The sequence below is a fragment of the Schistocerca americana genome, chromosome 2 (assembly GCF_021461395.2).
Source record: "Schistocerca americana isolate TAMUIC-IGC-003095 chromosome 2, iqSchAmer2.1, whole genome shotgun sequence".
NCBI classification, from domain to species: Eukaryota; Metazoa; Arthropoda; class Insecta; order Orthoptera; family Acrididae; genus Schistocerca; species Schistocerca americana.
The window spans coordinates 569,684,971-569,697,989 of record NC_060120.1 but is presented as its reverse complement, the minus strand read 5'-3'; the positions used below and the strand labels follow the sequence as shown (position 1 = coordinate 569,697,989).

At 38.8% G+C, this 13,019-nt stretch overlaps 1 protein-coding gene across 2 annotated transcripts in view; it reads left to right on the top strand.

The window, feature by feature from the left end:
- LOC124594787 (COP9 signalosome complex subunit 4) overlaps nucleotides 1-11,910 on the top strand; it is an 81,930-nt gene extending 70,020 nt beyond the window's left edge. The window contains exons 5-9 of one of the 2 annotated variants that reach the window (XM_047133203.1): nucleotides 2,811-2,925; nucleotides 4,674-4,863; nucleotides 9,650-9,820; nucleotides 11,386-11,586; nucleotides 11,699-11,910. In XM_047133203.1, the coding sequence (XP_046989159.1) occupies nucleotides 2,811-2,925; nucleotides 4,674-4,863; nucleotides 9,650-9,820; nucleotides 11,386-11,586; nucleotides 11,699-11,832 (811 nt within the window). In that variant the 3' untranslated portion in view covers nucleotides 11,833-11,910. Of the gene's footprint in view, nucleotides 1-2,810; nucleotides 2,926-4,631; nucleotides 4,864-9,649; nucleotides 9,821-11,385; nucleotides 11,587-11,698 lie in introns of both variants that reach the window. The other variant, XM_047133202.1, reaches the window with a different exon arrangement.
- The last annotated feature ends 1,109 nt before the right edge of the window (nucleotides 11,911-13,019 follow it).

Below are 13,019 nucleotides of genomic sequence, written 5' to 3'. Positions count from 1 at the left end.
TGGGTGTGTTATCGTAATGCAAGAGCCATGAATTGTCTCACTACATTTCACGTTGATTCCTTCTCACATTTTCTTGCAGTGTGCAAGATGTCCCAATAGTACAATCAGTTAATAGTTCCTTGACGGACAAATCCTTCAAGGTCAAAGAAAATTATCAGCATGGCTTTGGCATTTGACCTGACCTGATGAGTTTTTTCCTTGGAGAACCTTGCCTGACCCATTGTGAAGACTGAAATTTGGACTCAACATCGTAACCATAGACCCATGTCTCATCACCAGTCAAGATTCTCTTAAGGAACATTGCATTCTCATTTGCATGACCCAGAAGCTCCTCACAGATCATTAGGCAAAGGTATTTTTGGTCTTAACTCAAGAGCCCGTGGGACAAAATTGGCAGCAACTCAATGCATTCCAGAATGCTGTGTCAGGATTTCATGACATGATCCAGCTGAAATGTTACGTAATTCTACAATCTCTCTTAGATTGGCACGCACTATTTCATAGATATTCCTGACATGAGCATTGTAAGTAGATGTCAAAGGGCATCCTGAATGAGGGTCATTTTTAACTTCCGTCCACCCATTTTAAACTTGTGTGAACCATTTGTAACACTGAGTATGGCTTAAGTATTCATTGCCGTAGGCTTCCTGCATCAATTGGTACGTGCCCTCTACCAGGCTGTTCTTTACGTCTGCCGCCACCGACATTCTGCTTATGTCATCTGCTCAGATTCCCTGAGCACCGTCCAGAGCCTCAGTGATCCGTATCCGGTTCACCCTTTCGTGCACCGGATCCAACGCTCTCTTCAGCAGCTGGTGGACGACGGTTCTCCGGTTAGCTTTATGTGGGTTCCTGGCCATGTCGGTATCCCTGGAAACGAGGCTGTAGATGCCGCGGCCAAGGCTGCGGTCCTCCAGCCTCGGACAGCTTCTTGTTGTGTCCCTTCATCAGATTGTAGCAGGGTCATTTGTCGGCGCATTTTATCGCTGTGGCATGCCGATTGGGCTGCACTTATGGACAACAAGCTTCGGGCCTTGAAATCTCTTCCCGCGGCTTGGACGTCCTCCTCACGCCCTTCTCAGCGGGAGGAGGTAGTTTTGGCCCGGTTACGAATTGGACACTGCCGGTTCAGCCATCGCCATCTGCTGACGGCTGCGCCGGCACCGTTCTGCCCATGTGGGCAATTGCTGACGGTCCGCCACATTTTAACGTCCTGTCCGGATTTTAATACACTGCGTCTTGATCTTGGCCTGCCATGTACTGTAGATGCCATTTTAGTGGATGACCCAGGAGCAGCTGCTCGCGTTCTTAATTTCATCAACTTGACAAACCTGTCTAAGGACATTTGATTATGCTGTTTTTTCAATTGTATGCCTGTCAATCTTTTATCGTGTTTTCCCTTTTAGTTGCTGTTTTAAATTTGTGCTTCGTGGTGCATTCCTAACGTAGTCTGGGCGCTAATGACCATTGAAGTTGTGCGCCCTAAAACCACACAAAAAAAAAAAAAAAAAAATTTGTACGTCTCTGTAAAGATTCACACAAAATTTAATGCAGATGCTTTGCTTCTCTAACCCTGCCATCTTGAAATTTGTGAACTTTGCGACACAACGCTCTACTCAATTCAGCGCTGAATAACATCTAACAGATGTACAAAAATGAAACTTCCGGCAGTTACACATTAAACACAGGAATACCAACTGCATTTCGCTCCAGCACACCATTGGGGCAAAATTACGAATGTTCTGGAATTTTTTGAACAGACCTCATGTATAACCTGAGTAAAATATGGTAACAAAAAGTACTTTGTGAAATATAAAAAAATTAAAAAGTAAAGGTAACAAGTCACTGAACAGTTGCAGCATTGAGTCATTGATTGGTACACAAATGAAACTGTAAACATTGCTTAGCAACCTTTTCATCTAATTGATTTTCCTATCAAATGCCCAGTGATATTCAGTGAGTTATCTGTACTACTCCTTTACATATTTATTTTTCACACAGGATTTTCTGTTATATTTGTTTGCTATATTGTTCATAGCAGTTGATCCACTTTCATATTTCATTATTCATTAAAAGGCATACTCCTGTGTAAACACACTGTAATTTTGTATTTTATTCCTCCACTCATCTGACCAGAAATCCTGTTTTTCCAATGTGTGTCTTACGAGGAGCAGTTTGACCATTGCGCCCCATTTTTCTTTAAACTACCCCCAGTCAGTCATTATACTATGTGGACTGCTGCTAGCACTTTGGAATGAGATTGATTCTTTCCAGATTTTGTGTTGTTTTTTACATCAATCCTTCACAATGTTAGACGGTCACTATCCATCAGTACATGAGGTGTGCCTGATTTGGTTTCGTGTTAAAATGGTGGAAATGTCCCTAGTGTGTGTGTGTGTGTGTGTGTGTGTGTGTGTGTGTGTGTGTGTGTGTGTGTGTGTTTACTAAGGCGACATACAGTGAATAGTCCACATTCGAAGTTGCTGAGCTCTCCTTAATGACCCATTCCACTGTGATTGTAACACAGTGCTGCTTGTCACCCCCTCACCCACCACCCCACCCCACCCCTTCCTCCTCATTTTATAGTGGCAAGTCCACTTCTTGTGACATCTAGTTGTCAGTTATGTATTACATAGAAGTGTCTGGATACTGCTGATCAGGTAATGTGTAAGGTACATGGAATCATACTTGCAGGATATTACTACATTGACTAAGAAAATGCATTGAAGTGCACGTTATCTTTTATGTGTTAACTGCGTAACATTGTACATGTAAACTGGATTCCTGAGACATTGTATCTTGGTTTTTAGGCAGTACACTGTGGACTACAAGCTTGATACATACCTCAAGATAGCAAGGTTGTATCTAGAAGATGATGATCCTGTTCAGGCAGAAGCTTACATAAATAGAGCATCACTGCTCCAGGCAAGTTGCCAGATATGCCATATTTTTGTGTTTTTGGGGGCTCTCATTTTATCCTGCGTTCACTGATATTCCTGTTGTAGCTTGTCGCAGACAAGAGTGCTTTTGCATTATTTGAAATCTTTAGTATTGGAGCTATTTCTGTTGGTGCTATTATACAAGGGTAAGTCAATTATTATCTGCAGTGTAGTTACATTTTTGTTTATTTTGGTAGTACTGTCGTTTTATGTTGACACATGCTTTGTTTATTTGTTGTTATATCTTTGCAATTTTCAAGCTGCTAGGTTAGTTTCGTTATTACTGCCGTGCTGTTAATTGTGGCTGCTCTGCTGTGTATTTGCACCAAAGGGGAGCAACGTTCAGTGATCCGTTTTTTTGTGGTCAGAAGTGTATCAGGGACCAAAATTCATCAAAGACTTTCGGTACAGTACAGGAACGGTGTGTTGCCACAACGGAGTGTTTACAAATGGATTGAAAAATTCCGAAATGGTCGCACAAGTTTTACACATGATGAATGAGCCGGACAACCGTTTACCGCCACAAATGAAGAAACTGTTGAGTGTTCAAATGAAATGATTATCTCTGGCAGATGATTAACTATTGACGAAGTGGCACATTGTCTGCAATTTGATCACGGCTCTGCCTACGAAATCACTCTTAACAGACTTGGGTATCATAAAGTTTGTGCGAGATGGGTCTCAAAACAACTCACACAGTTGCATAAACAAACACACTTGGACATCTGCAAAAATCATTTGGATCGCTATGGTAATGAAGGGGACAACTTCTTAGACAGGATCATTACTGGTGACGAAACATGGATCCATCATCACAAGCCGAAGAGTAAACTGCAGAGTATGGAATGGAAACATCCAAATTCACCATGCAAGAAAAAGTTCAAGACCCAACTGACCGCAGGAAAACTGATGCTTACGGTTTTTTGGGATGCACAAGATCCAGTACTGGAACATTATGGGGAAAGGGGCACAACAATAAACAGTGTATGTTACAGTGAGATGCTTACAGCCAGACTAAAGCCTGCAATTCAAAGCAAATGCTGAGGATTCCTGTCAAATTGTGTTGTGTTGTTGCATGACAATGCCCATCCGCATACTGCTGAAACGCTCCAGAAACTCAAATTTGAAGTACTGGATCATCCTCCGTATAGTCTCAGTCATGCCCCTTCTGACTATCATTTGTTTGGTCCATTCAGACAGGCACTAAGGATCTGTTGATTTGCCTCAAACGAAGCAGTGAAAGAAGCGGTGAATTCCTGGCTCGCAGTTCAACCGAGAACCTTCTTTTATGAGGGCATCAGGAAGCTTGTACGATGGACCAAGTGCGTTGAAACACAAGGAGACTGTCGAAAATGATGTTCTTGTAAGTTTCCTATTTGATTACAATAAAATTTTATAACTACTTTGCGGATAATAATTGACTTACCCTTGTAAGTAACCTGGCAATTATTTATATAGGAGATGATGCACTTGTCATACAGATGTGAATGAGAAATAACTTCATGATAATTTCCAGGTCAGCAAAGACTCTTTGTTGTAAAGTTCATGAAGTAATGCACTCCTATCACAAGAAAAAGACATAGTAATAGTGTTTCTAAAATGTTACGCATGATGCATGATAATACAAACATATTATATGCTCTAATAAATATTTTGATGATAATTTTTTGTATTTCTATTTTGATATTTCAGTTACTCTCTCTCACTAATTTCTGTCGACTATTTCATATACAGGCTGAATCAAGAAATGAACAGTTACAGATTTATTACAAAGTCTGTTATGCTAGAGTACTAGACTACCGCCGAAAATTTATTGAGGCAGCTCAGCGTTATAATGAACTTTCTTACCGAACCATAATTCATGAGGATGAACGTATGACTGCATTAAGAAATGCACTAATATGCACAGTCCTTGCTTCAGCAGGTAATACATTTTTTAATAATTAGCCACATATTGTGGATATATCATTATTAAAAATAATAATGTTAAATAATGTTGTGCAATATTTGTGTACTGTGTGTACTAGTGTAAAGATGCTATTTTCTAACTCACTTCAGGTGAATGATGGCGAGATCTCCTCTCCCTCCGCTCTCCCCCCCCCCCCCCCCCCCCTCCCCATTTTCCTCACACTCCTGCCCCTCTCTTTGTGAGTGGGGGATGGAGGGGTTGGGAATTTTTGTAGTTCCGTAATGATATTTTCACTCTGCAGCAGTGTGTGTGTGTGTGTGTGCTGATATAAAATTTTCTGGCAGATTAAAATTGTGTGCTAGATTAAGCCTCGAACTTGGGACCTCTGTCTTTTGAGGTGAAGTGCTCTATAGACTGAGTTATCCAAGCATGACTCAAGACCTGTCCTCACAGCTTTACTTCTACCGGTACCTCATCTCCTACCTTCCAAACTTCACAGAAGCTCTCCTGCAAAACTTGCAAGTTTAGCACTCCTGGAAGAAAGGATATTGCAGAGACATGGCTTAGCCTGGATGATATTTTCAGAGTGAAATTTTCACCCTGCAGTGGAGTTAGCACCGATATGAAAGGTAGAAGATGAAGTACTGGCAGAAGTAAAGCTTTGAGGAAAGGTCATGAGTCGTACTTGGATAGCTCAATTCGTAGAGCACTTGCCCATGAAAGGCAAAGGTCCAGAGTTCGCCTTGGTCCAGCACACAGTTTTAATCTGCCAGGAAGTTCCTGTAGTTGATTGTCTTTAGCTATGTAAGTGTTCATTATCTATTTCCACCAATGTTGACAGATCACACATTTTAACTTAATGTCCCAATGCTGTATGGATGTAGTATACATCATATCAAAAAATTGTTATTAAAGCTTTGATGTAGTTTGTATGGAAATAATGCTGAGGCTTCCGAAACTGCCTTTATGTAGATATAGTGCACACATTAGAAAGTCCTATAAAGACAGGTTAAAATCAACCCCTTAGCAGTTCAGTGAAATAATACTAGTAAGGGGAAAAGCCACAAAAATACATTTTTGCTGAAAGTGATATATGGTGATATTTCAGAAACGTAAGTTTCTTTCTTGGGATCAATAGGCTTGATAATAAAAAGATGATTGGCTCTCAGCAATACCAGAGTGTGAGAACATTCAATCCCACTTTCAGACCTATGCTCACTGGATAAAACATTAATTACCCCTTAAAATAGCACACTGGCTACTTTGGAGGTGGTGTAGAACTGGTACCAAGCAGTGCTGTGACACTCCACTGCTGACAAATGTCGTGACATTGAATTTTTGTTTGTTTGTGTTTGTGGGGTGGGACAGTCAGTTGTATGGAATCAGTGCAGTACAGTGTGGAGGTAGGACGGAATGGTGGATAGAAGCTGTTGTTTGGAATGGTGTAACAGGGCCTAAGAAAAATAATTGTAAGAAGATCCTAACCTACAGGGACTGGAGACGAGTGTATCACCTTGTTGATGACAGTCAGTTTCAAACTTGCCAGACAGTGCTGTTTTCAGTGAATGCAGGTCCACCTCAACTAATTTCTGAGTGAACATCACAAAGGGAACTGAATGTAATCTAAGTTTTGAGTTGGGTACCTTACAAAAGACCATTGCTCACAGTCACACAAAATGGCAAGTCTTTAGTGTGTCAGGCACAGAAACTGGACAATTGCTTACTGCAGGTGATTTTGGTCAGTCGCATCTTAACTGACCCTTTTAATCATATGGAAATTTCTGGACTACTTGAAATGGTGCATGAAACATAGCAAGCAACATCTCGTTAGTTAAGCAGCTATGCAGGCTCTAATTATCGATTTGGCACTTTATCTGTACATGGGAGACATGAGCAAACTTGTGGGCTCACATCACCGAATTGGACAGAAGGTGGGGATTTAACATCTCATCAACAGGCAGGTCATTGGTGATGAAGCACAAGCTTGGAATGTTGCACCCTTTCAAAGGAACCATCTTGGCATTTGTGTTGAGTGATTTCCATAAATCACAGAACACACACATCTGGATGGTCAGACATGGATTTGAATCCTTGTCCAGTCGAACATGAATTGTAATAACTGCTGTCGTCTCGCGTGGTATTACTGGATGAACTCTCAACTTGCAATTATGCTTCCGCATCAGCTGTAGAACATTTCAGAAAAAATGAAAATTTTTGCCAAACTGAGACTTGAACCCGAATTTCTCACTTGCCACAAGTGGTCGTATAACCAGTTCGGCCATGCGAGCATGCTGCCAGGTATTACTGAACTGAGATCATTATCAAAGATGGAGACGGAGTTATAAGGTTTAGCTTGATGTGTCATGAGGATGGCTTTTATTTATTTATTTATTTTAAGTGTGCTTATGCAATACATTTAGAGATTGCATCAAAAGTTTCATGTTTAAATGTTTGAGGAAAGAGGATGGAATAAAATATAGAAATTTTCGTTTGAAAGTTGTATTGCTATCATAAAATTCTCCACCAAATAAAATAGACATTTGGTTCTGCTGTAACACTTCTCGTCATTTCTCAATGTAAGACTACTTATATTTCAGTATTTACAAACTAGTATTCTGTGGGTTTTATGGGATTTGTGTGGTATATAATTAGATACCTGCTTTTACAAACCCCTTTACAATTGTCCCCATTGTAGTCAGTTAATTCGTAGTTAGTATGACACTTTGGTGGCAAATGCACTTAACATTTGTCCTTGTTGCTGTGTGCTTTGTCTAAAAACTATTTGCTCCTCCTCCTCCTCATTTTTATCCCTGTAACTAAAATTCACAGTAACAATGGAACCTGTCAGTCTAAATGATATTTCAATTAAAATGGACAATCTGAAGACATTTCTCAAGTACGAAGTTTATTTAATTCACTTAGGAAATATCATGCAATACAGTTATGAGGTAGTATTTAAATATAGTGTTCAACAGTGATTTGCTATTTGTCTATGTTTAATCATAAAGATAAAAACTTTACTGGGAAGGAAGCCTTCAAAGATATTTGAACAAACCTAGGAGATATGTGGATGTCTATTGCACACATTACTGTTACTGACTGCTTTTTGTAATTGAATTTTATTTATTTCATCTGCATTGCTCCAGAAGAAAATTCCATGAGACAGCAGAAAGTTGTAAAATAAGACAGTGGGAGATGCTTTTAAGTGCTAAACATGCTTAATTTGCGTGTGACTTCATTTTGATATTTTATCCAGGTAGAATCACATTTTGTTTGTGACTCACCTCCACAGCAAAATTTGCTAACGCATGCCTTTGCAGTGGTACTGAAATTGGAGACATTTGCTTCAGATCCAGATGGAGGAAGTATTTATCGCCACCAATATATGATTGGCATGGGAAAGAGAGGTAGTGGTGTATAGTTTCTGATCGCTTGACTTGGCACCAATATCAGGAATTAAATTCCAAACCTTTCTGCAGTGTTTCATGGACTGGGGGCACATGACACTATTGATTGTGAACTTGTCAGTTGGATGGGGGTGTTAAGTGTGGTGGTCCACTTTTATCTGGTTTAAAGGAGTAAGCTATATGACATCTGGTTTCACCCTCACTCTTATCTCATCGTACAACACAGTGACTCTCACTCACACACTCTGTAGTCACCTACACCCAGTATATGATGGAGACACAACTCTACACTGCATAAGAGGAGGCCACTGTGTGTAAAGGAAGAAAACTCTTCCTGATTTGGTGCCTGAACTTGTGGTTGGGACCTCCCGGCCAACAATGCCATATGATTTTTCATTTTCTTCATTTGATGTGTGTCCTTTGTCATCTGTATGAGTTATCAGCAGCTCCTTTTTTTCTGTTTAAAAGTTCATGAGGTGAGTCTTTGTATCGTAGTATGTTTAACACACATGACAATTTTAGAACAGAGTTATCAAGTCATTGGAAGGTCATTTACATTAGTTCATTACAAAACTGGACATAGTAATGAATTTTTTGAGACTCTACCTTTAATGGTTCTCCATTTTGTTCAGTTCTATTTCTCTGCTGTATTAAGTCTCTGTAACATTTTGATTTATGTTATCAAGGCAAGACTATACTCAAATCCACGTTACACTGTTGTAGCACATTTGAGTAGCATCAAGAACCTAGCAATTTTAGTTTAATGTTGGCTGACTGTACAGGGAAATTTTTCTGGATTACTGTTTACCATGCAGCATGAATAAATTTTCACTTGAATATAACAGTATGTGCAATGTAAATACGCACAGTACTTCAAAGTAGTTAACTTTTTGACAGTCTTCTTTGTCCTCTGTAAAAGCCTCACCAAAGAGACATATGACAATAGAGAAGTTTGATGGAATGATAAGAACAGGCCTAAAGGTAGAAATCCAATGTATAGTAAAGGCATTGAGTGATTGAAAGATGCGCACGTGTGCCCCCCCCCCCCTCTGCCCCCCTCTCCTCCCCCCCCCCCCCCCCTCTCTCTCTCTCTCTCTCTCTCTCTCTCTCTCTCTCTCTCTCTCTCTCTCTCTCTCTCTTTTTCGCACACGCACACACACCCGTGTGACTACATTGTGCTGACTGACAATAGTGTAGCTGTGCAGTATGTATTGTGCTGTAATTAACTTTCATTTTGCAATTTAAGCAAGTGTGCCCACTCTCATTTGTTAGACAGCTGAAGTACTTACTGCTAAGCATTAAGTAAAAAATAGGCAGTAGCCTTTAGACACTAATAATATGTTTATGACCTTGTCCTCCTGAAACATTATTATTTATTTGTTCTAATATTATAGGCCAACAGCGAAGTCGTATGCTGGCAACACTGTTCAAGGATGAGAGATGCCAACAGTTACCAGCATACTCCATTTTAGAAAAAATGTATTTAGACAGGATCATTCGTCGCTCAGAGCTGCAAGAATTTGGGAATTTGCTTCAACCACATCAGAAGGCACTTACTCCTGATGGTGAGTTTCCTGTCTAGTAAATATTGTGTAATAAAAGTACTAGAGATATTGTGTAATAAAAGTACTAGAGATAAAGGAAACAGAGACAGAAAATATGCAGTAATTGTAACACATTTTGTGCGTTGAACACTATTTTGTCACAGTCACTGGTATTTTACTGAAACTGGTATGGAGCAGAAGAAATGTAAGATAATGGATTTAACAGAAACAAGTGTTAGAATTCACATGCTTAAAGCAGTAGGTATAACGGATGCTGATCAGTAACCAAAAAAATAAAAAAAATTGCACCTGGATCAACCCCTCTCACAAGCTAGTGTGGTATGTATTAAACTATATGAGTAGGTTATATTATATATAAAAACAAAGATGAGGTGACTTACCGAACAAAAGCGCTGGCAGGTCGATACACACAAACAAACACAAACATACACACAAAATTCAAGCTTTCGCAACAAACTGTTGCCTCATCAGGAAAGAGGGAAGGAGAGGGGAAGACGAAAGGAGGTGGGTTTTAAAGGAGAGGGTAAGGAGTCATTCCAATCCCGGGAGCGGAAAGACTTACCTTATCCCGGGATTGGAATGACTCCTTACCCTCTCCTTTAAAACCCACTTCCTTTCGTCTTCCCCTCTCCTTCCCTCTTTCCTGATGAGGCAACAGTTTGTTGCGAAAGCTTGAATTTTGTGTGTATGTTTGTGTTTGTTTGTGTGTCTATCGACCTGCCAGCGCTTTTGTTCGGTAAGTCGCCTCATCTTTGTTTTTATATATAATTTTTCCCACGTGGAATGTTTCCTTCCATTATATTGAGTAGGTTATATGTATTATATAACAGAGGTCTAAAATCTATGCCCTGAGTATGGGAGAAAAATTTAATACCCATAAGATACTTCTAAAATGCTTACATGTGTGAAACTAACTGCCACATAGTTTGGTTTGCTATAGCGGCGGCACTCTAGAATCACATCGGTACTTGAATATTACAAGATTTATGCCTGAGAAGCCTACAGTTGACACTACTGTTCTTTTCAAAAATTCCACCTTCTTAATTTTTGAGACTTTATGCACCAGAGAGTAATATTGTTGTTTATTTTACGATTATGAACTTCATGAATTTAGTTATAAAGTATTGCTTAACAATAGTACTGAAAGTGCTACAAAAATTATGAAAATTGTGCTTGAAAAAATGAAAGTGTCTGTCAGAATTTAAAATTTGTTGGCCAAGACCTCTATTGATAAGCTGCAGTTATGGCTTTGTAAAAGGAAAAAAAGGCTTTGCTACTTTCATGAAAAGATGCTCTTATTCTACAAATATCTTCAGTATCCTTACAGTTACTCACCCCTCAGTATTAAGTTGCATGCCATAAAGCTTGTTTTGGTATCTCAGACTGTTACTGTTCAGGGGGCACACTAAATATGAAGAAAAAATAAATAAATTTGCCAAGAATTGGCAACTGCATCACTATTATGAGTGAAACTGGGTCATTCTTTGTAAAAGACTTTAATTCAGTACCTCATCAGTTTTGTGGTGAGTTGATGTGAATTTTCAATTTTTGTAAATTTTTTGCAGGTTCCACAATCTTAGAGCGAGCAGTCATTGAACACAATCTGCTATCTGCTAGTAAACTTTATAATAATATTACTTTTGAAGAACTTGGGGCCTTGCTGGAAATTCCTCCGATTAAAGCAGAAAAAATTGCTAGTCAAATGATAACAGAGGGCCGTATGAATGGATACATTGATCAGATTGATTCCATTGTTCACTTTGAAAGTTTGTATATCCCGTTATTGTTTTTGAGTGGTGTGAAAAATGATATTTATATCTTAAAACCCTTGTTACTGTTTGTGTCATGGCTTGTAATTTTTAATTTCTTCCATTTCAGCACGTGAAGTTCTGCCAACATGGGACAAACAAATACAGTCACTTTGCTACCAAGTTAATCAGATAATTGAAAAGATAACAAATACTGAACCAGAATGGATTGCTAAGGCTCTGGAAGAACAAATGATTCACTGATAAGCCTTGTAATGGATTATTTGAGTAACGTTGTTCCTTTTGTCACTCTTTTGTTATTAAATATTTTCACGAAAAATATTTGGTTTTACAAATTCCTGCAACTACCTCATTATGTATGTATAAAACATAATTTTGCATGGACTTTGATAATACCTTATTAAAATGACATCACAGGTTAGGCAAAATTGGCAGCACCAGTATTAATGTTTCTAAACCTGTATATACTGTTAGGCAACATGCATACATTCTTAAAACATCTAAATAGAAACAGTTGTACATGGTATCTGTATAATGTCCACACTGTACTCGCTATAAAAGGAATATTGATAAAATTCAGAAGTGTCTAGTTTCACAATGGAATGATATTTGGGCTACTATTTTGACACGTTGTGTTCTAAAGAGATTAAAAAACAAATTGCTTGATCTTGTCAGACTGGCTACTTCAATGCGGGAAATGTATGAGTGGATCAAAGAGTGTTAGGTAGTCAAAAATGCCACCAGCAGCAATTATTGACATTTAGTTAGTGCTAAAGCACTAGGCTACAAATCTGAGGTCTAGCATTCAAACCTCATCTGATCATAGTTTTTTGTGATACTTACTGCTTCTGTCACCTTTGGCATTCTATGAAAAATTAAAAGTTTAAAATTTTCAAACCAATTGATGGGTTAAGAACAGTTATACCTTACATTAGTCTTTGCAACTTATTCTCAGATTTGATACTACTCTAAAATTTATACTCATTGTATCACTTCGACATCTGGTCTACTGGCAGTGTGAAATTGAAATGAAAGTAAGGTAACAACAACTGACTTTTGTTTGAATTGGAATAACTGTAGAAATGTATTGACAACTGTATCCTGTTTTCGGCCACACACTATTGATTGGATCTATTGTAACCAAAGCTGACCAGCCCTTTTTATCCATCCTATACAGTGGATTAGACTTCTGTAAATTTTCTTAATTGTCCGAACAAGCCGCTGTTCTTGAATCTGGGCTGTTCAACTTGTAAAATTCCTACTTGTAGTCAACCTGTAGCTGTTTCTGAACTTTTTTATTGCAGTTATAAGGCTTTTTCATTGACAAAGTTGTTGAGACTGGACTTCTCTTCAGAAGGAGCAAATTCAAATTGCCATTCTGGCAGCCAGATTCGTATTTACCTAAATCCTTTCAGGCTAATACCAGAATG